We start from the raw sequence: 27140 nt of genomic DNA on the forward strand, positions 1-27140 counted from the left end.
ATGACCTCCAGGCCGGACCTCAGGTTTCAGTCCCCACCAGGAGGAACACAGAGTCCAGTCGTGGGATTCTTGGAAGAGCTCAGCAGGAGTTTAATGAGTGACCTGTGGTTGTTTTCCAAATCCCTGATGGTGCCTCTGCTATCAGGCGGCACCAGGGGGCTGGGCGCCTGGACAGGCCTTGGCCAATGACAGTTCACACTGGAAAAACAGATGTGAAAAACACCCGTCTGGTTCTGGCTGCAGCTCCCCAGGCGGCGGCACCTCCCACCAGGTGACCATCCCCGTGGGTGGGTGGGGGGCTGGGAGGTGGATGAGGCCTGGGTCCCGGCCTGGATTCCGCCTGGTCTGCCACAGGCTTGCTGCATGGTACTGGGCAAGTCCCCCCTTTCACCAGCCTGTTGCACAGCCTCAGATGAAAGGGGGGGACACGGGGTGAAGGAGGGCCTGGCTGAACAGCGTTTCCACTCCGCAGGAGCTTCCTCTCCTCCTGCCCAGGTTCCCGGCTCCTCCTTCCCCTCTTTCCCTGGAGACTTGAGGCAGGGAAGTCAAAAGGTCAGAGCCTGCACGCAGATGGCCTGGCTGAGGCTGTGTGGGCTCAGACAGGTGGCCACCTCCTCTGAGTCCCCATTCCCTCATGCGTGAAATGGGGACCCTGTGTCTTGCTTTTGGGGTCTTGGAAGGGTAAGGTGAACTCCAGCTCATAAGACACAGAGCAGGACTTAACAAACATTAGTTTACCATCAGGAAGGGCCTGGGTGACCCTGGGGATCAGCCAGCACAAGCGCTGTGGCCCTGGCTTCTCTTGGGCTCAAACTTCCTGGCTCCATGAAATAAGAGCCCAGCAGGCAGCAGGGCTGGGGGAGGCCCAGCAGCCCCCAGGGCTGCACAAAGAGGGGCCCAAGGGAGGTTCTCACAGCCAGCTCCAGACAAACAGGGTTGGGGGCCTGGGAACCCCGCCCCCCTGCTCCACCCAGCCCGGAGGAATCCCAGCAGGAATCCCAGCAGGGTCAGAGACAGCGGTCTGTGCTGGTTTAGTAAAGCTTGGGGCAAACTAAGAACAACTTTCATGTTGTAAGTGCAAAAAATCAAAATCAGATTAAAATAATAGTAGTAATAATAATAATGAATACGAATAAAAAATAAAAGGAAAAAGAAAACTTCACGACACGTGAGAATACTTGAATTGTGAGCATTCATTCCAAGAAAGTTCTAGGGATGGACGGACGTCACCCACTGTGTGTGTGGCTGCTTTTGTGCCCCAAAGCACAGGCCAGCCACGGCCAGAGATGGATATTCCGAAAGGCCCAGCGCTGACCACCTGGCCTGGAGGAAGTCGCAGGCTCCTGGCTTAAGGGAAACCAGCTTTGAAAGTAGAAGCGCCCTGGGGAGGACCCTGCAGGGGCTCCAAGGCGTGAGTCTGGGGTCCCAGTCTGACCATTAACCAGTCACCTTTCCTCAAGTGACCTGGGTGGGGCTTGTCCCCTCCCGGAGCCTCCCCTTCTCCAGCTGTAAAGTAGAAATAGCTGGCTTTCCTGTTGCCAGAGAGGTAATTAGAGGTGGCTGTGTCATGCTGAGGTGGGGGGGAGACACACCTCTCCAAAACCTCAGCAAGAGACAGCGGGAAGTCACCTAGGCAGGGGCTGCGGCCAGCCCAGGAGGAAGAGCAAGGACAGGGGTGGGGGGGAGGAGCAGCCCTGGGTCTGGGCTCTGCTCCCTGCTGTCTTCCCTGACCCAGACCCTGCCCCAGCGTGTGGGAGACCCGCCGGACCCTTTGCTCCTGCCTTGCCAGCCACCTTTCTGACCCATCTCTCCTTGCCCCTGCCCTCCTTGCTCCGCAGCTGCCCCTCTCACTCAGGGCCCTGCACCCACTGTTCCCTCTGGCCAGAACGTCCTGTGGGCAGAGTTCCCTCCTTCACCGTCATCAGGTCTCTCCGCCAATGCCACCTGCTCTGCCCCACTGTCGTGGTGTAAACTGATCAATAAAAGCAGTCAGAGTGTAAGTTGTAGGTTATAGATCAGTAAAAAAAAAAAAAAAAATAGAGATGTAAAGTTTTGATAAGTGAAATAAGACCATTATAAAGCACGGACTGTCACAGGCAGGCCGGGGACTCCATTTTGCTGCCTTCTGTAAAAACTGTCACAGGAGCTGTTTCTGAGAAACAGAAACGAAAGCTGTCTTCTTATAAAAATTGTTTTCCTGCACTCTGTACCCCCAGAGTGTACCCAACTCAGGGTATGGCGGTGTTGTAGTGCGCCATGTCCTGGGTTTGAGTACATTTATGGGTCTCCATGACTTTGAATTGGATGATGGCCCCGCTCAGCTGGAACTTGGAATACGGTGTCTAACACTTGCTGGGACCTGGCTGACTAAGTTGTAAGCCAACCGCTTTATCAGCCTCTGTCACTCGCTTGCTTGCCTGACACTGAGTTATGGCTTTCATCCTAAATTCCCAAGACACAGGCCAGGAAACTGCTGTTCTCCCACAGAGAGTCTCTACGGGTGGGGGACAGTCCCTGGCCAGGTAAATAAAGCTTGCTTCTGTTTGAATTTGGACTTGGAGTGTTTTCTGAGGCGGCTCCCCATGATACCACCGGCCCATGGAAAACTGCCCCCTAACATCTACCCACCCCCCCAACTTTGCTTTCCTCCCTGGGACCCCCCTCCCCAGGTCAGGGGTACACTCACTCTTCCTTTGCCACCAGAACATGAAGTCAGGGTGCTAGGATCTGATGGCACTGCCAGGAGACAATGAATCTTGTGAATGAGTGAATGAATTTAATCAGTTTATTATAATAATTTTAATAATTAAATAATGATCTCATTTATCTGTGGAATTTTTTTGTTGTTTTTTTGGTTCAGCCACTGAGCCCCATCCCGAGTCCTATTTTTCGTATTTTATTTAGAGACAGGGTCTCACTGAGTTGCTTAGGGCCTTGCTTTTGCTGAGGCTGGCTTTGAACTTTCAATCCTCCTGCCTCAGCCTCCAGAGCCGGGATTACAGGCGTGTGCCACTGCACCTGGCAAGCTTTTTTTTTTTTTTGACAAATTAAATAGAAATGGAGAACAAATGGCTCAGGGGCGGGGGTGGGGAGGAATCAGGGAGATGTAAGTCAAAGGATACCAGGCTGCCAGTGTTCTGGATGAGGCCAGAAAGCTACCAGGTGAAGGCTGGAGTTAGGAACAGTATTAAGAGTTTCTGTTAATAGAGTAGATGTGAGGTGCTCTAGCCACCCAAGGAAAAAGAGCATGGAAGATAAATATGTTAATTTGCTTGACTATTTCAATCTGCCTCAGGTCCACCATCCTTGTTCTCCTGCACTGCCTGGGGCCGCTAAGATCTTACACGGCTGCGTGACAATCCGGCTGGGATTGTGTCTGTACTGAAGATGTACAGGTTTTCTTCTTCTTTCGCCCCTGCCATTATTCCCTGAACAATACAGTGTAGCAGCTATTTGCAAATCATTGGCTTGTCTTAGGTGTACAGGTGATCCGGAGAGGATCAAAGCATATAGGAAGATGTGCATAATTATAAGTGAATATTTTGTGGTGGATTTTGGAATCCACCAGGGTCTTGGAACAAACTCCCTGAGGATATTGGGAGACAAATTATATTTTTAAAAATCACGTTGTACACCTTAGATGCAATTTTATTATTTAAATAATTTTTAAAATAATTTTCTTTTGCTACATGTGTTGTCATTAATTCTTCTCTCAGCCCTAAGGAAGGGGAGTCTTACTGCAATATTCATATCTCCTAAGAAATGAGGCCAGAGAGGGGGCAGAGGCCACGCTTCTGTAAGGCGCTGGGTCCCCCGGACTCCTACTCCAGTGCTCCACCAAAACGGAAAGGACCAGGGCCCCTCCATCTAAATAAAATAACTGGACAAAGAAACCAGGTGGGTTAGAAACACTTGCTTTTATATTACACACACTGGGTTCAGGATGACAATGTGGGGTGTGGATGGGGACAGCCCCCTCCCCCGCCCCCAGCCTGTGGCTGTGCTACCTAAGGGCAGCTCGCTGTGCAGGGGTCAAGGCTGTTCGCAGGGCCGTGTTTACCGAAAGTTCCGCTGACGCACGGGGCGGGAGAAGAGGACGTTCCACTTGCCACAGCAGGTGTCACGGACCAGGGCCACCCTGTCCCTCCGCAGCTTGGCCCGAGTGGTGGGGTGGGCCGGCTCCTCCCCACCCCCCGGGGTCACACCAGCCACCGAACTGGAGTCGATGACCTTCTCCCCTTCAGTAGGGATAGGGCGACACAGCGATGAGCAGGACGAACACGCTCTGGTGGCGCGGCGCCGCGGCGCGCACGGTGAGCCGGTAGAGGCCCGCGCGGGTGAGCGCGCGGCGGGTGTAGACGGCGCCGTGTCCCGAGCGCAGCGCGCGCAGCGCAAACGGGCTGCGCGGGTCGGGCTCCAGCACGCTGAGCTCCGTGCGGTTGGCTGGGACGCCGGCCTCGGAGAAGGCGGCCAGGCGCGCCACGTCGTGGTGGGCGCGCACGCCCAGGGGCAGCGGCAGCAGCCGGTACTGCAACGTGGAGGGGCCGCCGGCGCTGCAGTCCAGCGAGCAGCGGCGGAAGCAAGTCCTGCGGGCCACACAGACAGACTGACTCCAGGCTGCCCTCCCAGCGGCCGAACTTCACCCCCAGCCCCCGTTGCTCTGCCCAAGCTGCCCATCTCCCCGCGCCTCAAATACCTTCCCTAGAAGTGTCCCTGTTATCCCATTTTAGAGACCATCAAACAGATGGTCTCCAAAGGGGCCAGAGCCATGCCCTTTCGCCTCACTGAGGAGTCCTTCGGGGACCAAGCCCCAGGCAGCGCTGCCCGAAGGAGGCAGCGACAAAACTCTGCTGTGCTCTGTGGGAGCGAAAGTGCCCTGAGCCGAGTCACACCTGGGTTTGCAGCTCAGAGACACCGGGTCCCACCTTGCCGGACATCCACTTCCCCACCAACCTCCACTTCCACATTTGTAAGGCCGAGGGCAAGTCACCCACCCCAGGAAACCTTTCTGGTTGCAGCAGCTCCTGACCCCAAGGTCCTCATGCCTCTGTGCCACTTCATGAGTGTCTGTGGCCCCAGAGTGGTGAAGGAAGTGTGGTGTGTTCAGTGTCTGCCGCCCGGGGTCTGGGGTGTGCCTCTGGCTCATTGTGCATTTGGGGGATTGGAGCCTGTGTTTGGCGAGTTCCTCTTTCCACCTTTGGCCTCTCTGCCCTGAGCTCCCTGCAAGTGGGCCTGCTACACGAGGAGCGCAGGGAATGCAGCATCAAGGCGAGCTGCGCCCTGGCTGGCTGTGCCCGTGGGCGCACTGTCTGCACAGGGTTCTGACAGGGTAGCTTTCACTGGCCCTGGGCAACTTTCCTGGGTGGCGTGGTCCAGCCACACAGGAGCCCATGTGGAAGCTGCACAGATCCTGGCAGATGACGTGCCCTGTCCCTTCCACCCCAAACAACCCAGCCCTTACCCGGGGCTGGGGCCCTGCCGGTAGGTGGCGGGACAGGGCGTGTCCACACACTGGTAGCTGCCCCGGGTGTTGAAGCACATCTGGCCAGGCCCACACTCGATGCCGCCTTCCTCACACTCGTTGATGTCTGGGTGGGGGAGGTGAAGTGGGGGATGGAAAGATGGTGTGAGAGAAGGGTGGAAGGCCAGAACCAGAGAAGGCGGGAAGCGGGACCAGCCGGGAGGGCACCCCTCGCCTGTCCATAGACAGCCCAGCCCAGAGCCCAGCACCTCCCATGTCCCCAGGGACCAGACTTCCTAGTGCATGATGGGGCCATGGAGAGTCTGGGGGGGAGGGGCTGTGCTGGCGTCACCCTCCACCCAGGGCACCGGAGACCACCCCAACCCTTGTCTCCCTCAGTGGATGCCCCACCCTTCCAGAGGACATTCACTGCCCTTGTGTGGAGGGGGACAGGGCAGGCAGGTTTCCCACCCTCTAGGGTGGGGGAACAGCAGGACCCACTCCTGCTTGGGTGCATCAGGGTGACTTGGGAGTTAGAGGACTGCCGCCCATGGCCGCTGTGTCTCTGCTCTTCAGGTTTCACCCCAGCTATCTAGGGGGTGCTCTGTGAGCCCCAGTTCACCAGGGGGTAGAGGCTCAGAGAGGTAAAGAGAGTTGCCCAGGGACACACAGCAGAGCTGAGATTGGCCCTGTAGGCTGCCTTCAGATCCTGCCCGCGTGGTCTCTTGAGGCTCTTGGGTGAAGTGGCGGTTGCACCTGGCTGTGGGGGCCTGGCGTGCTCCCCTGAACCCCCTGAGCTCACCTCCCTGCCCCACCTCACAGGGCTGGAGAGGACGGGGGTACAGCTGCCCTGCTCACCCTGACAGTTCTTGCCGCTGGGAAGGAGGCGGTAGCCCGTGGGGCAGAGGCAGCGGTAACTGCCCTGGGTGTTGCGGCAGGCGTGCTGACACAGGGTCCTCACCCGACACTCGTCCAGGTCTGGTCAGGCAGGGACGGGGACAGGGGAAGCTGAGTCAGAGGCCAGGTCACCACACCTGCCTGCTGGCTCTGGGCAGGTCAGGAGAGTTCCTGCCCAAGGCGCCCACTCCCCACTCTGCCCCAGCCGGCTTTAGGGACTGGAGAAATCCCTGATTGTTGGTAGTGGGGACCTCGCCCTGTCCCCACCAAGGCAGGGGGGTCACCCCCACTACCAACCCTGTGCCCAGGCTGGGTGCCCCAGGAGGCTGTCTCTGCCTTGCCCCTCTCTGCTGCCCAGTGCCAGCCCCAGGGTCCAGGGGTGGCCCTTGCCCACCTCTGTGCCCATCAGACCCCTTCGGGCCTTCACGAAGTCTGCCTGGAGCATTCCCCTTCACTCCCTGGCTGCTCTGCCCTGGTACCAGCAGGTTTCTCTAGCTGGCCTCCCGAGGACACAGCCTAGGAGGCCCCTCGCCCAGCAGCTCTGCCTGAGACACCTGTGCCTGGCCCCAGGAAGCAGCCCTCTGTCCCCCGCCCGCCCGCCCGCCCGCTCGCTCGCTCGCATGAGTCCTGGGTTTCCACACAGGGTAGTGCCCCACGACCAGCCCAGGAGCCCAGGGCAACAGGGGCGTGTCCTTGTGGGGCACTTGGGGCCCAGCCTCACCCGTGCAGACGCCGTTCTGCCTGATGAAGCCAGGCGGGCACCAGGCCCGGTCCACGCTGCTCAGGGCTCCCGGCCCTGGGCGGAGGGAGGCCCAGGTATGGAAGGGGCGGCCAGGGACGGACACCTGGGGCCGCAGCCAGGGCGCAGAGGGGCCCGGGTGGCTGATGGTGGTCACATTGTGTGCACTCTGCTCCAGTAGGGTGCAGCCCTTGCCATTGCGGAGGAGGGTGTGGCCCGGCGGGCACAGGCAGCGGAAGCTGCCCTGGAGGTTGTGGCACTGGTAGGGGCAGGGCCTGGGCAGCCGCAGACACTCGTTGACATCTGCAGATGGAGGTCAGGCAGAGGCTGCATCCGAGTTCAAGGCCAAGAGGGCAGCTCAGGGCTCCTGCCTCCAAGCTGCTCATGCATCACCCTGACTCCGGGGTCCGCAGCCCGGAGCCTCCCCCTCCCAGCTCTGAGCACCACCCCAGGTCCAGCTTGCCCAGCCCACAGCTCTTGGTGTCTCTCGGGTCCACTCTACCCGCTAAGCCTCTCAGGGCCGCCCTCTGCCAGGGACGTGGCCTGCAGGGTTGGGTGGGGCCAAGCAGGGTCCAGAACTCCCAGCACCACACCACCAAGGCCCACCGTGCCCAGCAAGGCCCAGAGTGGGTGGGCTTCCTCATACCTAGGCAGGGAAGCCCGGGGCCCTGGGTCCGGTACCCCCGGGGGCAGCTGCAGCGGTGTCCGCCTGGGCTGTTCTCACAGAGCTGGCTGTGGTGACATCCGTCCAGCTGCTCCATGCATTCGTCCACATCTGGGGCAGGGTGTGGTCGGGAGGGGCTTAGCCCAGAGCCCCTCCCCTAGGAACACATCCCCCCACACCTGGGTCTCCCCAGTTCCCTTCTCCAAAGCCGTGTCAACAGGCTGAATGCCAGCACCTGCCCCACCCCCCACGGGTCCCACGTTGGAGGTCAGCAGGGCTCTGGGTCTGGAGGGAGGAAGGGCCTTAAAAGGTGGGCTTTGGAGGCGGAGCCCTGGCGCTGTGAGCTCTGCCCTGTCCAGTCCTGCTGGACCTCAGTTTCCTCATCTGTAAAGATGGCTGGACAAGCACGTGAGGAGCTTAGGAGCCTGCTGTGTGGAAGAGCTAAAGGACTGGAGAGGAGAAAGGGCGGGCAGGCGGAAGGCAGCAGCAGGCAGAAGAGCCCCAAACAGCCCAGCTCTCCAGGCCACAGGGCAGAGCCGCCATGTTTGCCTCCACTGACTGGCTGGTCTCCAACGAGCCAGGGGGACCCCAATCATGAAACCATAGGATGCTAGAGCAGGAAGGATCCTAGAGGTCACCCCTCAGGGGTAGCACCTGGGTTTGAATCCTAAGGTCAGTTGCTACTTATCCATAGTGGCTGCTGGGGAAGCCGTGTTGGGGATTCAGAGGCTGTCCCTAGCAGGACATGGTCCACGGGGGGATAGGGAGGGGCAGCAGAGGTGGTGTGTTTGCCCTCCCTACTGGACCCCCTCATCCAACAGGTGAGGGACCCAAGGCCCAGAATGGATGAGACACTTGACAAAGGACACTGAGCTGCCAGGAGCAGGGCTGGGCCAGGACTCAGTCCTGGGACCTCTCATGCTTTCTCCCGGCCTCATGCGCTCCTTCCTGGTGCCCTGAAGCCCAGCATCCCTGGGACATGCAGCCCCTCATCAGTGCACCCTGGCAGTCTCTAGGTTCTTGGGGACATTACCAGGCTCCACCCAGTGCCCCCCTCACCTTCACAGCTGGCTCCATCAGCAGCCACCCGGAAGCCCGGCCCACAGTCGGGGAGGCAGTGGTAGGACCCGAGCAGGTTCACGCAGTGCTGACCCTCTGGGCAGAGGTGGGCATCCCACGCACACTCGTCCACATCTGGGGGCAGGCCAGGCAGACAGCTGCAGGCCCTGGCCCAGCCCACCCACATGGCTTCCTCCCAGGCCCAAGAGCCCCTGGCAGGACGGCCCCCAGCCCTCCTGCCACCTCTTTCCGTCATCCCCACAGAAGCAGAGTCCTAGTGGCCCTGGCCGGCAGCAGCTGATACAGGGCTGCGCACAGGGCCCTCTGGGGCACCTGGTTGGAGCCTGGCTGAGACCTGGCAGCACCAGGCCCCACTGGTGGGAGTGGAGGGTACAGACTGTGGTCAGCATCAGGACCTTCAGGGTCAGACTGTCGCTCTGCAGCTTTGTCAGGTGACAGGTAAACGGGCCACTGGTGTCAGCCCCCTTGGCCATGCCAATGGATCGGAACTGATGTGGGGACAGTGGCCGAGCCTGTGTCTGGGCCATGAGCACATGGTGGCTGCCTGTGTGCCTCTGGGGGTCCCCATCACCCTGACACCCAAGACCACAGGCTGTCCTCAGAGGGACCTGGTGGGGCAGGACGCTGGAGACCTCAGTCTGGCATCAAGCACTCAGGAGCAGGCCATCCCTGGGGTAGGTGCCCCTGGTCAGGGCCCTCCTGCACACCGGGGCCAGGTCTGAGAAGCACCCTCCCCAGGCCCACTCACCTCTGCAGGTCCTGTCATCCCAGGCCAGGGTGAAGCCTGACGGGCAGGCGCAGGAGAAGCGGCCAGGTGCGTTGAGGCAGGAGTGGGAGCAGGGGCCGCCCAGGCACTCGTCCCTGTCTGGTGGGGAGAGAGCTGGTGGTCTGTGCTCACGGGCCCTCCGGCCAGCTGGCCCAGAGAGATGGTGCATCCCAGGAGAAAAGGCCTGCTCTGGCCATGCGGGGGGTGGGGGGGATGTTGCTCACCCACACAAAACTCTCCCTGGGTGTCCAGCTCAAAGCCCTCGGGGCAGCCAACTTCATCCTCCTCTGTAAGACAAAGGGGATGAACCCTAAGGATATGAGGGTGCCCATTGGCCACGGCCCTGGCTCCCAGGTCCCTCCTGGGGCTGGCCCAGGCAATGCCCCCTAGCTGGCGACCAGCCCTGTCCTAAGCCAGCAGCTCCTTCCTTGCCTGGCGTCCAGGCCTGTCCCAGGCTGTGGCTGTGGGACGTGCCCTATCCTGTACGTGTGCCCGGGGGCTTCCTATGGGGCCGGGCAGTGAGTCAGGAGACCCAGGAGGAACCATCAAAGAAAAGCAGGAAGCAGGAGCTCAGGGCAAAGCCGCTCAACAGCTCTGTGCAGGGGGGTGCGGGGGTCCACAGGGCTCCCCAGGGAGGCGGACGAAGGCAGGGTGGGGCGCTGGGCCTGGAGATGGGTGGAGATCTGGCTGCCTGTGAGAAGGGGCTGGGGAGGGGGTGCAGCCAGCCCCTCGAGCTGCAGCTGGGAGGCGGGCCAAGCCAGGCCCACTGCCCACGGCGCAGATGGGAACAAGGCTGGGGAGACCCAGAGCCAGGCAGGGGTGCAGAGCGGACCTGAGCCGGGTCTGCCTAGCCTCAGCAATGCCCTCTTCCCACAGTCCCTTCTGGGGCCTCTAGTGGTAGCTCAGGAATCTCTGGCATCCCTTGGTTGAGACTGTAGGGGGTCTCCTGCGGGTCTCGGGGTTCCAACAGTGGCTCCTGACCCCGCTCACTAGTGGGGCCTGTTGGACAGGCACCCTTGGGAGAAGAGGGAGGAGAATGTGGCTTGACACTTGAATATCAGCCTGGGGGGCTGGGCCTCCACTCTGGGGCACAGAGAAGGGTGTTGGAGGTTTGGCCTGAAGAGCCCTGTCCCTGTTGGTGGGGGAGGGACCGGTCAGGTGGAGCCTTATCTCTGGCAGTGGTCAGAGTGCGGTAGCCAGGTGCCTCTGGCGGTCTTAGCTGGGGGGGAGGTGGGGGGCCTCACCCGTTTGCAGGGCTGTGGTCAGCTGGAAGTGCAGGGCCTCCTCCTCGGGGTCAAAGGCTGAGCTGATAGCGGAGGCCCGCAGGTGCTGCACCAGCTGGGGCTGGGGGCCCCGCGCTGCGTCGTACTGGATGGTGTGGTTGCAGCGCAGGAGCGCAGGGAGGCTGTCCTGGAGGAAGCGCTGTGTGGAGCCCACGAAGAGCTGGCCGGGCCCTGTCTGCACATAGTGCTCCTGGAAGTCCTGGAGCGGGAGAGAAGGCTTGGGGTCCCCACGACCAGCAGCCTGGGGCTGAAACTCAGGAGCTGGGGTGGAGGCAAGAGCCTGGCCAGCCTCTGGTCTCCCTCCACAGCCAGGCAGCTGGGGCCCTTTGGTGGCCTTGTTTATGGAATGGGGAGCATACTCTGTCCCTGAGAAACACAGCAGACGCTCACTATGACCTGCTGTCCTACCCAAGCCCAAGGCAGGCCCCTATCCAGCCCTTGCTGCTGAGGTGTCGGGGGAAGGGGCCTGGCTGCCTGGCCATGATGGGGAGCGCGACACGCCATTCTCTCCCCCCATCCCAGGACCCGGCCCCACCTGCATCTGAAGATCTGCGTCAGCCAAGCTGTCGGGCACAATGCCATTGACCTCCACATCGAGGAGCAGGAGTCCGTTCGGATCCAGGCCCCGGGCCACCTGGGTCATCGTGAGCAGCTCCCCTGCAGCGCACCCCACCCCACCCAGAGTCACCTCAGGAGTCCTGGGTTGGCTTCAGCGCCCCCTGCCCACCTGAGGAGGCCTGCTCACCTGTAGCAAACTCCACGTGAGACTCTTGCCGGAAGCTGCCACCGGTCAGGGAGTGGCCGTTCAGGGCCTCGCCGCTCTCTCCAGCCAAGGCCCAGTAGATGGGGGCAATGGTGACCACCAGCACCCGCATCAGAGGCCCTGGACAGGGCAGGGTGCAGAGCCAGGTTAGGGCTGGGCCCTCAGGGTGGCCATCTCCTGCTCTACACCCCGTTCCCTGGCTCCCCACTGTCCCCAGGAGAGCTCAGTCCTTTTTCTCCCTGTCCCTCTCCAGGTATTTAACCAGAACCTGGGAAACAGCAAGAGAAAACATATTTCATGAAGTAGTTTTAAAAACTAGTAAAATAGTTTATAGAAAGAAACGTATGTAGATCAACGTTCAACTCAGTCCAGCATACACAGATGAGGGTCACCTGAACCGGGCTCGACAGGCTGCCATGACATGTATGCTGGGCTGAGTTAAACATCAACCAAGTTTCCAAACTTGCAGATGCTTTCCAGAGGAGCCCAGGAGAGGAAGGATCGTTCCAGACCACTGACTTTGAAAAAAGAGGCAAAAATTGCCCTGGACCTGGAGTCTTGGACCTTCACATGATGCCTGGCCCTCTTGGGGCAGGGTGAAGCTGCACGCTGGGCCAGGGACACCACCTGCACCCAGTTTGCTCGGGGTCAGGGGCAGTGGCGCTCTGTGAGGTCAACAGGAGGAAGTCGGGTTCCTGTGCATGAGCTGAACCTTTCAACCTCTCTGTGCCTGTCTCCTCCGCAGAGCCTGGCCCACTTGGCCTGGGATCAAGGTTTCCTCGGGGCTCCTGCAGCTGGAATAAGCAGCCACCGCTGGACACGTCTTGCTTTGCTCACTCCAACAGCCAGCTCTGAGTGACCCTGGCCAAAGCCCCCTGCCCACGCTGCCCCCACGGCTAGCACAGGTGCCATCAGCACCGCCCATTCCCTGCCTTGACCCCAGAGGAGGCTCGGAGGCAGGGTGGGGTGGGGGGACAAGATGGCAGGGTGGGGGGACAAGATGGCGAGGTCCCTTGGGACCAGGTCTGTTCCTCTGCTCCGGACACACTGTTTTAGGGATCTGGGTGCTGGGGGACACCCCTTGGTCCTCTGGGTTTTCTGGCTGGTGTGACTCTCACATTCCCTGCCTCCGTCCCTGCAGCCTGCTCCCTAAGTCATTTCTGTCACCCTTCACTTTTCTGTCAGCCTCGGACTTGACAGTGGAGGCCCCGCAGAGCAGGCAGCTCGGGCCTCTCCCTGAGCTCTGCAGCCACATCACTGGCCTCAGGTCTCTGGGGTCAGGGCGGGTGTTCTGTGCGGTGGGGCCGAGGGCCGGAGAGGACGCTCCTGCTCTGGGGCTTGGCTCTGCTAGTGGGCAGCCAGCTCTCCTCTGGGAATCGGGGCCTGAGCGAGCCTGGGGCCCGCCTTCCTCCTTGTCCTGCAGGAGCCACAGGGTCCCTGGCAGGTTGGAGCGGTGGGCCTAGAGGCAGCGCCACTCCGGCTTCTACTTGCCCACATTTGCCGGGACGTGGCTGATGCTGCTCTGGATGGTGGTGACCCCGGAATGCGCCTCCTGCTGCACACTGGTGTTGAGAGCAGCCACGCCGAATTCCTGGCCGTTGATCACCCCAACCATGCTGCCCCGGCTCCCCTGGGGGTCCTCTGTGAAGGAAAAGAGCAGGAGTGAGACCCTCCCCTCCCATGCCCCTGTACACACAGGAACTGCTTCAGACCCAGTTCATGAGGGAGTAAATTGAGGCTCAGAGAGGTGAAGTAACTTGCCCAAGGACACAGAGCTAAGGAGTAATGGACTCAACACAGGGGATCGTGGCTCTAAAGGAGAGGTGAAGTGTGAGGAGGGTCTCTCAGCTGGAGTGAAACCTGGCAAGTGAGGCCCCCAAGCCACACCAAGTTATCTGAACTTGAGGATGTTGGCCTGTAGACATGCAAGAGACCCTGGTCTCTAAACCACCAGGACCCATGATGGCGGGAGCTGGGGGCAGGGCAGCAGGCCAGGGCTCAGTGCCGTCACCTGAAGACCCCCTTCCCATCTGTGACCCTGGTCCTGAGCTGGCCTGCCTGCGGTGGCTGGCTTCCTAATGAGCAGAGGCCCTGAGCACTAATCAGATGAGAGCTGCCAGTGCTGGCAGTGTCCTCCGACTAGGGGCCAGCTGTCTCCTTGTGGCCTTCCGGCGGGCGAGAGGCAGGAGTCAGCCTGCCTCCGCACTCACCAGCTCCCAGGGGGACATTGCCCATGATCTGTCAAAAAATAACATAAAGCACTCTCCAGCCAGGACCCTAAGTGGGTGACTCAGGGCTGGCTGAGCTGGATTCCAGGAAAGAGCGCCGCTTCCTGCAGCCTCTGTGGGGCTGGGGGCGGCTCAATGCCCATCTGGGAGGTTTCTCACCAATATGATATCTGCTGTCTGCGGTGGAGGCAGAACAGCAGGAGGCCACAAACCCACCCTGGCCTTGTAATAAGGGGACATTGAAGGAGCCAGGAGCTGCTGTGAGAAGGCTGGAGTGTGACCTGGTGGCCTTGAAAGGGACAGAGCCCAGGAGTGGCAAGCCACTATTGACTTTCTCAGGCCTGGGGTCTCAGTGGCCTCTCATCCCCCACGAGGCCAGGGCTGGGACCCTCTGGCTGACAGAGAAGGGCAATGAAGCCGGCAGGGACAGCGACAGGCTGACAGTCAGGGACCCTGAAAACTTAGCCCCCAAAGGAATGTGTCCTGCAGAAACTGAGCACACCAAGGCACGGTTCCAGGAGGGGACACTGGAGAAAGGAACTGTGCATATCTACCAAACCACCTGAAGTCAACATGAAAACACCCCCAGGCAGTGCTGGGGGCCCGGCCAGATGTGGCCTGTGACCCACGGGGTGTCACCCAAGACAGTAAGAAAAGGGCAGGTTGTAGAGACCACCGTAAACCCAACCTCCTCCACCAAAAGAAAAAAACGTGGATGAATACACCCCAGGCCGTCCCCCAGGCTATTTTTGGAAATTGAATCATGAGATAATTACTTTCACCCCTTCTTAGGTTTCTGTATTACCTGGCCTTTCTGCAATTAGCACACATAAAGGAAAAATAGTTATTTCTATTGAAAACATAAGGAGCCCGTCATGGGTTGATCGCAACCCCCACCCTCACGTAGAAGCCCTGACCCTCAGGACCTCAGAATGTGACCTTCTCTAGAGCCTGGGTCTTTACAGAGGTCATGGGGGTACCCTAATCTCATACGATGGTGTCCTTATAAAAAGGGGAGATTAGAGCCAGACGCACAGGACCTGCCAGGTGACAATGAAAACAGACACAGGTGAGGCTTTTACTAGGCAGAGTGGCTAGCAGACCCCTAAACCCTGGGGCACGGCCCAGGGCAGATTCTCGCTCCCAGCCCTGCCTACACCTGACCTTGGACTTCCAGCCCCCAGATCTGCCAGGCAGGAAGTGCCTGTGCTGTAATTCCCCGTTTGTACTTGGGTTTGCCAGCTCTAGGGAGCCAGCATGGGGCCAGGTGCCCAGGTGGGTGGGGGGAAGAGCTGGGACCAAGCTCTGAGGTAGAGGGAGGCTCCTGCAGACCCAAAGCCACCCCCAAGACAGCATCCCTGAGTGGGCATCAGAGAGCCTTGACCATTCAGAGCTGCATCTGTTGGCCCCCTGCCCCTGCTCAGAGGTGGTGAGGGCATCAGAGGCCAGAGGGGTCCTAACTAGGTTGGCAGTGGCTTCCAAGTGGCAAAGTGTCAATCAGTGGAAAGGTGCTGCCTGGAGAAGGGTCTGTGGGGAGATTCCGATACTGCGTGGGCGACAGATGGGTGGCGTCTGCCGTGGGAGGAGGAGGAGGTGACACAAAGTCAGAAACACTCCTCTGCAGTGTTCGGGGTCCAGGCACAGACCGTTCAGAGTGATGTGACCTGGTACAGGTCTGACCATGGTCTGCAGTCTCTCAGGACAGCTCTTTTCTCAGTTTTAAGGTTCGGTGTGGCCCCAGGAAGAGGGGAGCTGGGGACTCCAAGGTGGCAGGACTCAGTGACACGGGTAAGCTCCGTCCTTTCTGACCTCCTACTACGGCAGGCAGTGTCAGGAGCTGGGGACCAGCACTAATGGTCACCCACAGCCACCCCCAAGGGCAACATGGACACTGTTGATCCACTCTGCCTACTTCAGGGGGTTGTGGACTGCCCAGATGACACATGTCCAGACCAGATGACGAGGAACAGCCCAGGTGCCCTGTCCAAGATGAGTGGTGTCATGGTTGGATGTCAGGTGTCCCCCAAGGCTCATGTGAGACAATGCAAGAAGGTTCAGAGGAGAAATGATCAGGTTGTGACAGTCTTAACCCAATCAGTGAACGAGCCCCCCATGGGATTAACGAGTGGTGACTGAGGGGGGCACGTGTGGCTGTAGGAGCTGGTCCTTGGGGGTATATATATTTGGGGAGCTGAGCTTGGTCTCTGATTCCTGGTCACGGGAGCTGCTCCCCTCCGCCACACTCTTCTGCCGTGACGTTCTGCCCTACTCCAGCCCTTAGGAACAGAGCTGGCTGTCTATGGACTGAGACCTCTGACTCCATGAACCCCAAATAAACTTTCCCCCTCTTCAATTGTTCTGGTTGGGTCTTTGAGTCACAGCAGTGGACAAGCTGACTAAAACCAGTGGCAAACACTCGGCTCCTCTGAGTGACTCGGTTTCCCTGGATGGAAATGGGCAGGGGACCCCACAAGGCAGGAGACCCCCAGGTGCTCCCCGCTGGTTCAGTCCGAGGCTGTGACTAGGCAGGGAGGAGTGGGCACCCTGGCACAAACCCCGCTGTGCAGGGACCACGTCTCTGTCCACAGAGGTCTGGGCAGGGACGCCCCGTACGTACCTCTCACTGCCAGGAACGCCCGGGCTGTGGCAGAGCCCAGGAGGTTGTGGGCGACACACTCATAGGCTCCAGCGTCCGCAGCCTTCGCGCGCTCCAGCCACAGGCTCCCATCCGGCAGGGTCCGCAGCCGACGGCCGGTCCGCAAAGGTCGACCTGCTTGCAGCCACTTGACGGTGGGCATGGGCTCCCCGGTGGCCTGGCACCGCAGCACCACGTCCTCCCCGGATCTCACTGTCACGTCCTGGGGCTCCACCTGGAACACTGGGGCACCTGTGGGAGGCCCAGGTGGCTTTTAGGAACTTTGTTAAACACATTCACTTAGACACATTAAGACACAGGAAAGGCAGGAAGGAAAAGAATAACCGTCACACGCCATCTGTGACTCAGGTACCACGCCTGCGTGTTTCCTTCTAGACACGGCTCCCTAATGGAAAATACGGTCACATGCTGCCTAGTGACACTAGTGACATTTTGCTCAAGGATGGGCTGCGTGTGCCATTTGGTCCCATAAGATGACACTGCCTGGGGTGTCGGAGCTGCCTCTGGGGAAGTATGCCAGCAACGTTCCCATGGCAACAGGACTCCTGACCACCCACTTCTCAGGACGTGTCCACGTGGCACACAACTACGTGATCACAATGTGCCTGCTTCTACGTTTTACTCCACGATGGACCCCATACCTCCCCGTGCCACTGAATTCATTTTACTCTACGTGGTCCACTGTCTTGACCTACTGTGACTTGCTATACTGACCCTCACACAGGACCCTTGGATTGTTCCAGTGTTAAATGACACTCTCCAGAACTGCCTGGCTTAGGACCCATGGGTGGGAGAACCTGGGCTCTGTCTCTCTCCCCAGGTCACTGCCCGACCCTCAGTTCTCTCATCTGAAAGGGAACGTCTAACTGTGGCCTGCCCCACAGCGGGAAGCACATGGCGAGAACAGTCGAGCCACTCCACAGGGACCACAGGAAGAGCGCCAGGTGCTCCGCTCAGGAGAAGGCTGTCACTCAGCGCTTGAGATGCGGCTCCTGCTCATTCCCACCCCCTTCTGCTCCGCTCTGTGGGGCTGGCATCTGCCTGGACCTGGTGTATCCTAGGAAGCTCCTTCCACTGAGCTACTCCCCAGCCTCCGATTTCATTCAAGTTAAATGTCAAGCACAAGCAAGAGCAGGGCCTCCAGCGGGGGCTGAATGAACGTCGGCAAGCCCGCTCCCCCCCAAGCCACGTAAACCTTGAGGGAACTGCCCCAGGGACCACAGGGCTCTAGAACTCAGCAGTCACCCCAATCGGGACTCATTTTCCTATCCAGGGCTTCCAGGGCTTTGCTAAGACCAGCGGAAGTGCCGCGGCCTTCCTGCCTGGGACTGTGTCCCACCAGTGGTCGTCACTGCACAAGCAGGAGCTTTTGCCTCCCCAGGGGTGAGGAGTGTGGCGAGGGTGGAAGCAGCTACCGTGGAGGAGAGGAGCAGGCGGGCGGCCCTCCGCCAGCCCTGGTGCGGGGCAGAGAAGCTGCCTGAGACGGCAGGAGGAGCTGGAGCTGGGCCGGGGCAGCCAGGGCTCAGTAGGCCCCGGGACATGTGAGCCGAGGAGACCCAGGACCCCGGGAGCCCTTCTCCAGGTGTTTCCAGCGTTTCCACCGTGGCTCTGGGTTCTTATGACCCCGACTTTGAAGTCCTGCCCTGGGCCGCTCACTCGGAGTCCGGCTGTCTTTCTCATTCAGCTGAGATTTTCCTGGTGCTGGTTTGACCGGGGATTTCCATGGGGCCAGCTTGGAGCTGGCGGGGCCTGGCCTGCTGTCTCCATCCTGGCAGGGCTCCTCCGCCCTCACTGCCCACCCTCCAGGGAACGGGGAGGGTGCCCGGCTGGCTGGGCAGCTGGGGCTCAGCACCAGGCCTCCTGGGGAGGGGACGGCACCCCGCAGCACTCCCCCTGCCCCCCCTGACTGGGGGCTTCCCCGTGGTGAGTGAAGAGGGCTCTGTCTCCCCCAGGCTGACCCCTGGGGCCCAGTGTGGGCAGCGGGGCCTCCCTTCAGCTGAGCACAGACGTGGAGGGCCTGCTTGGCGTGTGGGGGGACGCACTTCTGCCGGTGTTGTCTGGGAGCTTCTCTCTCACTGTGCCCTTCTTTCCCCAGTCCTCTGCCAGGAGAGGGCGGGCCTCTGAGGGGGCCTTTATTTACTGGTTTAGTTCCAGTCGGAGCCTGTGGTGTCCTCAGCTCAGCCCAGGGGACAGGAGGGAACCCCCAGCACCTGGCTCCTCAGGCCCCAGAGCAGGGGTCCTGCCTCCTTCCCTCGCCTCACTCCGGGCGCTGTCTTCTGTGTGAAGGCTTCAGGCCCTTCTGAGCAGGGGGCACGGGCTGTCCATCCCGTCTGGAACCAGGAGCTCTGCACTGGGACACTCCCCATGCTGGACAGAAAAGGGCTCCCCCACCTGCTGAAGCCCCGAGGCCCCCAGCTGCACACGCTCCACCCCGAACGAGAGCGGGGGGACGTCCATTCTGCCCCTGGCTCACACTGTACCAAGGGGCTGAGCCACGAGATGAGACACGGCAGAGAATCAAAGGCCATGTCGCTAGCCATGAAGGACACGCAGGAGACACGGGCAGAAAGTCCCAGGAGTAGACCGAAACTTGACTAGAACCAAGAACCAAGCCAGGTGGCAGGTGCCAAAGCAAGACAGGAGATCAATCGTGTTTCCCGATATTAGCAATGGAAAATTAAAAAATCAAACTAAGAAATAATTCCATCCATCCTACAGTCCCAACACTCGGAGGCTGAGGCAGGAGAATTACAAATCCAAGGCCAACCTCAGCAACTTCGTGAGACCCTGTCTCAAAGTTTAAAAAAAAAAAAAAAAAAAAAAAGGGCTGGGGATGTAATTCAGTGGTAGAGCAGCCCCCTGGGTTCTCAGTACCTGCCCCCCCACCAAATCTAAAATAATAAAATACTTAGTAATCAATTTAACAAAAGAAATATACCAAGAACTATAAAGTATCACTCAGAGGAATTAAAGATCTGCATCAATTGGATTCCATATGTAGGAAAAAAAGAAAGGAATTTAGACCCTGAGCTGACATAAAAACACATAAAATGGATCACAGAGCTAAGGTGTGAGAAGAGACTATGAAAATTGTAGAAGAAAATAGAACCTTAGGTTAGGCAAAATATATGATCCCCAAAATATGAAATCCATTAATCTGAACTTCATCAAATTTTAACACTTTTGTTTTTCAAAAGCACCATTAAGAAAAGACAAAGACAAGCCAGGGTGGTGGCCACGCCTGTAATCCCAGCCACTCTGGAGGTTGGGACAGGAGGATCGTGAGTTCAAGGCCAGCCTCATCAACCTGGCAAGACCCTATCTCAAAAAAATAAATAAATAAATAAAAAGGGCTGGGGATGTGGCTCAGTGGCAGGACACCCATGGGTTCAATCCCTGGTACCAAAACCAAACAAACACAAAATTTAAAAAAATCAACAAAAAAAACCCATAAAAGTTACCATCTTAACCTTTGAAAGTAGGTTAAATGCGTTACATTGTTGCAAAACTGACCTGAGAATTTTTCATCTTTTAGAGGGAAATCTTGTACCCATCAAACACCAGCACCCTTCTACCTTCTGTCTGAACCCGGCTGCTCTAGGGACACATGGGAGTAGAATCCTGTAGTGTTTTCTTTTTGTGACCGGCTTATGTCACAACATAGTGTCTCCGAGGTTCACCCTCATAGGTAGACGGTCCAATTTCCCTTTTTAAGGCTTTTATTCCTGGGGAGGAATGGGTGGACTTTCTGTATGTCAATTGTACCTCGGTAAAGCCGTAGGTTCTTAAAAATAAAACAGGTAAAGCTCAGGACGGTGGTGAGCAGGTGGAGGCGGTGACTCGAGGGTGGTGCCAGGCCTGGAAGCTGACACTGCGGGGGGCTCACCAACGAGACTCCCTGAAGGGACACTGAGGACCAGGGTGCACTCGGCTCCACAAACGTGTCTGTCTTCAGTAAGACATTTTCCACAAACCCCCAGAGGGACCCCTTCACGGGTCGTTTTCAGGCTCACGTGACACCTTGCAGCTCTAGGCACTTGGCAAACGTGGGAGCTGTGGTTCCAGCTCAGTGTGGACACGGGCTGCCCCAGGCCTGGCGTTGGGTCCCTGGGGACTCACTAGTGGACAGGGCATCTCCCCCTGTGCCAGGGAGACACTTCCCAGGACTTCACCTGTGTTCCCCGGCCACAGCTACCCCTGAGCACCCACGTCCCAGGTCCCCATCTGCTGAGAGAAGGGCCAGGGGCAGGGAGAGGGACCGGAGACTCACTCTGAAGCAGGAGGGTCACCACTTTCTTCACGGTGCCCATCTCGTTTTCAGCCAGGCACTGGTACTGTCCCGCGTCGTCTGGCTGCAGGTGGCAAGCGGGGACAGCCATGCTCAGGAGGGACGAGGAACAGCCGGGCACAGAGGGACAACTGGGCCGCGACCCCTCTGGCCAGAAAGGTGCTTAGAGAAATCGGACAGGGCCGCCAGGCCATGAAAAAGGCCCTGAGGCACTTGTTGAGGGTTGTTCAGAGGGTCCACCTGCGGGGGGGGGGGTGACCAAGGGCAGGGGCTCCATCTGCAGGAGAAAGCACGCCTAGACCTGCCTCTCCAAGCCGTCTACACCGCAGCACCATGCTCCACTGTGCGGTGTCTGAACCTTTGAAGAAGAGGGTTCCCGGGGGAAGGTGATTGGGAAACACCGAGCTAGATGTTTGTGACCCAGGATGCCCCCTGCATTCCTGGCCACTGTGCACTGCGTGTCTTCCAGAGGGCCGAGGGCTGGCAGCTGCCCCCCACCTAGGTGGCCAGGGAGACCTGACTCACAGGATACCCTGACCACACACCTGTGATGCAGGACGAGTGGCCTTGCCACCAGAGGAGGGCAGCCTGTGGCCCTGTCCACACCAGAGGACGACACCCAGGACGCCCAGGGACAGGGTGGCACAAAGCAAAGAGTGCAGGTTTGAAGGCCAGTCGGATCTGTGACCAAACCCCAGCCTTGCTGCTCACCTGTGGCGCCCGATCCCTGGGACACTCCCTGTCCCTGGCGCCTCAGTTTCCCCGTCTCTAAAGCGGGGAGAGACCACTTGGGCTGTTTCAGGCATTGAGGTGAAAGGAAGGGTCCTGGTGAGTTCCCCGGGCACAGGGGCCACTGCTACTGCTGCTGGGGTCCCTGGCCCATCACAATGGGGACACAGAGACAGCTCCCAGTGGGCAGGTCCAAAACCCGAACAAGAACTTGAGACTTGTGGGTTTTAGCAAATCCCTGGACTTGGAGCACAGGGTAGAAGGCGAGCGGGGGCTGCCCCTGTGTTCAAGCCTTTGGAGACAGTGGGCAAGGACTCAGGGGACCTGGGGCAGAGTCCCGCCTCAGTCACTTCCTGGCTGTGGGCCTCTCTGAGCTTCAGTGTCTTTATCTGTAAATGGGTCACTATTACCTGCCTGCTCTGCTAATACGAGTATCTGGGGCCTCAGCCCCCGCAGCCCATTCCACATACCTGGCTGGGTGTCCGCCTGAGTTCTCACCACTAACCCTGGGGGTCAGGCTCGGGAGAGGGTGGGGGACTGGAGCACAGAACTTCCACTGGGGAGAAGCCCCCTGGGCAGAGGGAGGACCCCTGGGGAACAGGCCTGCAGAGGGCCACGAGCCTGCTGCACCCTCTCGGTACAAGCACAGGGGTGTCCCTACTGGCTTTGCCAAGTGCTGGCCCTGCCTTGCCTTGGTCCTTCGGATGGTCAGTGAGCCGTTCTGCAGCCAGTGGAGGGCACGGCTGTGGGGCAGCGGAAGGCCATCTTTGGTCCAGCGGATGTCTGGTGCTGGGTCTCCATGGACCACACAATCCAGCTGGATGCTGCCCCCTACAGGCTCCACCAGGTAGGAGAAGGCCTCTCCTTGTAGGACCGGAGCCTCTGCAGGGGGTGACATCACGTGAGTGGTCAGGAGGGAGGCTCCCTGAGGGTCAACCTCCCATAAACCCACCCCACAGGCCTGCCAGCCCCACCTCCAGGGGCTCCAGGGCTCCTGATGGCCCCGGCTCTGTATAGTCAGCTAGTTGGGAGGGCAAACAGCTTCCCTGTCCTGGGTCACATCACACAGCCATGCTAGGGCCACCAGGAACTGTGCTGAGAGGAATTTGAAGCTCAGAGGGGATTGTGGTGGACTAGTGATGCCTGAGACAGGCACAGGCAGGGACACAGCACAGGCCAAGTATGCCACCTGTGGAGGACCCGCCAGGCACTTTGGCGAACAAGAGCTATAGGAAAACAAGAAGGTGCACAGCAAAGCCAAGAGAGCCGGCTGCGGGCAGTGGGCGGAGGGCGTGCCTCCCAGCACCAGGCCCCAGGTTCCATCCCCAGCACCACGGGGGGCGGCGGGGGAGGGAGCACAGCAAGTCTCAGAACACTGCTGGGCACTCTGTGGCCTTCCATCCTGGTCCCTGACACCAAACCTACTCTAAAACCTGCAGCGGTGCCTCCTGAAGTTGAGCAAAGAGGTGACAAGGTCCCTGAGCTGCCCCTGGTGGAGCAAGGCTAAAGGGGCCAGGTGGCAGGCTGCGCGCCTCGGGCACTTCTCCGCCAGGCTGCCCTGGCCCCTGTGCCCGCCTCAGTCCCTGGAGCTGTCCACATGCAGGTAGGCCCATCGCTGAGTGTGAAAACACAGCCACGGGGAGGACAGGGCCTGGCCTCTTGGGAAAGCCACAGGCTGGGGTGCACAGAGGCCTCGAGACAGGCGCGGGCTGGCCCTACCCTTCACGTGGACGAAGCTGACCGCCTGCACGCGGCCCACTCTGTTCTCAGCCCAGCAGACATAGGTCCCGCTGTCCTCTTTGGTGACGGCCGCCCGCTGCAGGGTGCTGCCCCCGTCCTGCTCAGACACCCCATCTGTGGTAGAGAAAGAGGTGGCCCAGTGTGGGAGCCTTTCTCCTGGAGATTCCACCCAGGCCTGGGTACCCAGCAGGCGCTTAATAAGGACACAGCAATGGAAGGGAGTGTCCCTCCACCCTGGACATGGGAGTCACTGGGCCTGGAGGCCGTGGTGAAAGAGCCTGCACACCCCAGAGAGAGCTGCACCCGAGCAGCTAGGGCCAGGCCTTGGGGGGCCATCACCGTGTGGCCACAGAGCACTGCCATTTCCTTACAGAGGGGTCCTGGCGGGTGCTGTCTTCCTGTCTGTGGCCCCACACTGGCTGCACACCAGGGACAGGACAGGCGTCACCACCCCTGGGGCATTCGCTCTGGACAAGGCCCGGCACCAAGTGCGGCTCCTGCATCCTGTCAGCCTGGCCCCGGGCTCCTGGTCCTCCCCTTTCCCAGATGAAGCAGCTGGGAGGGCAGCCCACCAAGTTCTGCCCCCAGAAAGGGCAGGGCCTGGCAAACTACCACTGTGCCAAGGTGCGTCACAGACCTGACCTGGGGGGGCATCGCGCTGGAGGGGGCTCAGCAACTCAGCAATTCGCCTCCCTGAAGGTCACCTGGATCCCAGGTGGGAGGACAGATCCCCCCACACCCTGAGGGTCCCGCCATGGGAGCAGCAGCCCTGGCTGGACGCAGGCCCCTGCTGGCCCGAGCCCTCTGGTTTGAGTCTCCCAGGGGCTTCCTGCCAGCTCGGATACATGGCCTGTCCCCTGCAGACACGCAGGTCTGCCCTGTGTCCCTGGAAACCAGATCCGGAAGCCACGGGCCCTCAGACAACTTCCTGTCCAGTAGGCAGGTCTCCGGCCCATCCCAATGCCCTGCCACTGTCCAACCACCCCCACACAGACCTGTGACGGGCCGGTCATTGATGGTCCAGCCAAGGCGGGGGGTTGGGCTGCCACGGGCCGCACAGCGAAGCCACAGCCTGTCCCCGAGGCGCAGGCTGCGGTCCCCAGGCAGGGTGGTGAAGACAGGCAGCGCCAGGATGGTGAGGTGCACTCGGCGGCGGGCCCGGCCCACGGCGTTCTCTGCTGTACAAGTGTAAGTGCCGGCGTCCTGGCCCTGTGGGCAATGGAGGTGCCAGCCTGAAAACTGTCCCCTGGCACCGTGCCCCTGTGGACCCATCCCCTGCATGTTCCCAAAGAATATCCAGCCCAGAGAAGTGGAGTGACCTGCCCACAATCACACAGCCAGCTATCGGAGGTCCCCACCACTGCGCCCTGAACCCACTACTGCTTTCGTAGGGCTGTGCTCCTTTGCCATCCAATCCTGCCACAAGACACAAATGACAGGAACCAACTGTTCCCATTTACTGAGCACCTACTAACTGCTGGGCTCTATGTTCAGAGCCAGACCTGCTGCACCTCATCCATACTTGAAAGACCCCGGGGCAGGCCCTACTTTTGGTGCCTTTGCGGAGAGGGCCCAGAGGCTCTGAGGGGAGGCGTTCTGGGGAGCGCTGAACAGGGTGGGGCACCTCCACTGTATGCCTGGCTCCCTTGGCCTGGCAGCCGGGCACCCCATGCAGCCCCCCAGCCCATTTGCAATTACAGAATGTGCTGAGTGCTGATGAGGAGGCCGTGGGGGTCCCACCCACAGCCTGGCTCAGCCCCCACTGACCACAGGAATGGTCTACACCAAGGCCCTCCCATCTCCCTGCCCCCAGAGTTGGTGACGAAGGTAGGGTCAGTGCTGATTGTGCCTCTTAGCCACGCTGTATCTTGGGACGATTAAGTTTGTCATCAGTGGGTGGTAGCACAGGTCTCCTCCATTTCCTGGGTAAGAGCTGCGTGGGGCTCTGTGAGAGCGTGGCACACGGGGGCTAGCAGGAGCCTGCGGCTCCTGGATGGTGACATCATTCCCCTCCTGCTCCTTGGCCGGGGCCCTCACCTCCGAGTTCTTCACCAGCAGCTCCCCAGAAGGCTGGACGCTGACCCTGCCCCCGGCTGCAGACACCGGCTGTCCATCCTTCTCCCAGGTGATGTCGGGCTCAGGGCTGCCCCTGGCCACGCAGGGCAGGAGGGCATGGGAGCCCTCAGGGGCAGACAGGTCCGGGAGGCTGTTCTCGATCATGGGGGGGACTGTGGGGAGAGGGAGGTACACTTGGGATGGGGTTGGAGCCTTGGCCTTTGGCAGGGCCCTCAGCACTCCCTATCAGCTGCCCCACCAACTTCCCATTTAGAGGTCATTTAGAGGTCATTGCCGGTGGCCTGGATGAGGGGGGCCCTGAGTGTGGGAAGCCATGCCGGGGGCCTGCTGCACACATGCAGTGACCCGGAGCTCTGGCCCAGAGGCGAAGCAGCTTCCCTTGGGCACAGACCTGGAGGAAGGCAGCTCCAGGATCAAAAGCAGAACAGTCATCGTGAGGCCCACGTGAAGCCGGGCACGGGGAGCCAGGCTGGGGCAGGGGAGCCAGGCTGGGGCACGGGGAGCCAGGCTGGGGCAGGGGAGCCAGGCTGGGGCAGGGGGAGCCAGGCTGGGGCAGGGGAGCCAGGCTGGGGCAGGGGAGCCAGGCTGGGGCAGGGGAGCCAGGCTGGGGCAGGGGAGCCAGGCTGGGGCAGGGGGAGCCATGCTGGGGCAGGGGAGCCAGGCTGGGGCAGGGGAGCCAGGCTGGGGCAGGGGGAGCCATGCTGGGGCAGGGGAGCCAGGCTGGGGCAGGGGGAGCCAGGCTGGGGCAGGGGGAGCCATGCTGGGGCAGGGGAGCCAGGCTGGGGCAGGGGAGCCAGGCTGGGGCAGGGGGAGCCAGGCTGGGGCAGGGGGAGCCATGCTGGGGCTGGGGAGCCAGGCTGGGGCAGGGGGAGCCATGCTGGGGCAGGGGAGCCAGGCTGGGGCAGGGGGAGCCAGGCTGGGGCAGGGGGAGCCATGCTGGGGCTGGGGAGCCAGGCTGGGGCAGGGGAGCCAGGCTGGGGCTGGGGAGCCAGGTTGGGGCAGGGGGAGCCATGCTGGGGCTGGGGCATGTGGCCTTTGGCTCAAGTGGTGACCAACAGCCACGCGGCAGGTCACCAGGGAGAGAAGCAGGCCAGACAAAGGGGCTGGGAGGAGGCCTGGAGCCAGGGCATCTTCTGCGTTCACAGAAAAGTTGGGTCCCAACCCGCTAGGCTGCCCAAGGGACGGCCACCAGGACACCCCGAGAGCAGGCCTGGGACTACAGCGTGATGCCCACACTGAGCCTCCTCGGCCCTGCGCCAGTCTCTGCCAGGGTCACGAAGCAACTGGTCAGGCCAAGGGAAAGGACGTGAGCTGTGCGTCTGTGCAGAGGAAGCGGTGGCTGTGGAACCAGAGTCCAAATGAAAGAGGGACGGCGAAACCATCCCAGGGCCGGGGAGGGCCAGGGGCAGGAGTTTACGTCTGAAGCCATGCGGTACAACAGAGGGGATGTGTCCCTGAGCCCCCCTAGAGCCACAGGCCGTGCTGGGGTGGGTGTGCCCTGTCTGGGCCCAGAGCCGGGCAGGGGCAGGAGCTCGCAGCAGCCCCCAGGCCTTTGGCTGCCTGGGACACCCCAGGCCCACCTTGCACCACCAGCCGCGTCTTCCCCATGGCGCTGCCCACCCCGTTCTGGGCGAGGCAGAAGTAGTTCCCAGCATCCTCGGGACGGGCGTGGATAATCTGCAGCTGTCCCCTAGGTAGGACCTGGGTCCTCACACCTGCATGTGATGGGAGGAAATCAGGGCCAGTGGCTGGAACAGGGGAGCCCTGAGG

At 60.3% G+C, this 27140-nt stretch overlaps 1 protein-coding gene across 1 annotated transcript in view; it reads right to left on the reverse strand.

The window, feature by feature from the left end:
* Nucleotides 1-3909: 3909 nt before the first annotated feature.
* The window catches only part of Hmcn2 (hemicentin 2), a 104383-nt gene continuing 81152 nt past the window's right edge, over nt 3910-27140 (reverse strand). The window contains exons 78-96 of the mRNA XM_077108747.1: nt 26951-27085; nt 25332-25522; nt 24290-24503; nt 23274-23408; nt 22246-22436; nt 20808-20889; nt 16499-16768; nt 13145-13294; nt 11636-11773; nt 11426-11547; nt 10852-11089; nt 9832-9894; nt 9590-9706; nt 8821-8955; nt 7744-7872; nt 7080-7400; nt 6320-6439; nt 5462-5588; nt 3910-4586 (exon numbers count right to left, since the gene is read on the reverse strand). Of these exons, the coding sequence (XP_076964862.1) occupies nt 4241-4586; nt 5462-5588; nt 6320-6439; nt 7080-7400; nt 7744-7872; nt 8821-8955; nt 9590-9706; nt 9832-9894; nt 10852-11089; nt 11426-11547; nt 11636-11773; nt 13145-13294; nt 16499-16768; nt 20808-20889; nt 22246-22436; nt 23274-23408; nt 24290-24503; nt 25332-25522; nt 26951-27085 (3224 nt within the window). The 3' untranslated portion in view covers nt 3910-4240. The remainder of the gene's footprint in view (nt 4587-5461; nt 5589-6319; nt 6440-7079; nt 7401-7743; nt 7873-8820; nt 8956-9589; nt 9707-9831; nt 9895-10851; nt 11090-11425; nt 11548-11635; nt 11774-13144; nt 13295-16498; nt 16769-20807; nt 20890-22245; nt 22437-23273; nt 23409-24289; nt 24504-25331; nt 25523-26950; nt 27086-27140) is intronic.

The sequence above is a fragment of the Callospermophilus lateralis genome, chromosome 2 (assembly GCF_048772815.1).
Source record: "Callospermophilus lateralis isolate mCalLat2 chromosome 2, mCalLat2.hap1, whole genome shotgun sequence".
Taxonomy (NCBI): Eukaryota; Metazoa; Chordata; class Mammalia; order Rodentia; family Sciuridae; genus Callospermophilus; species Callospermophilus lateralis.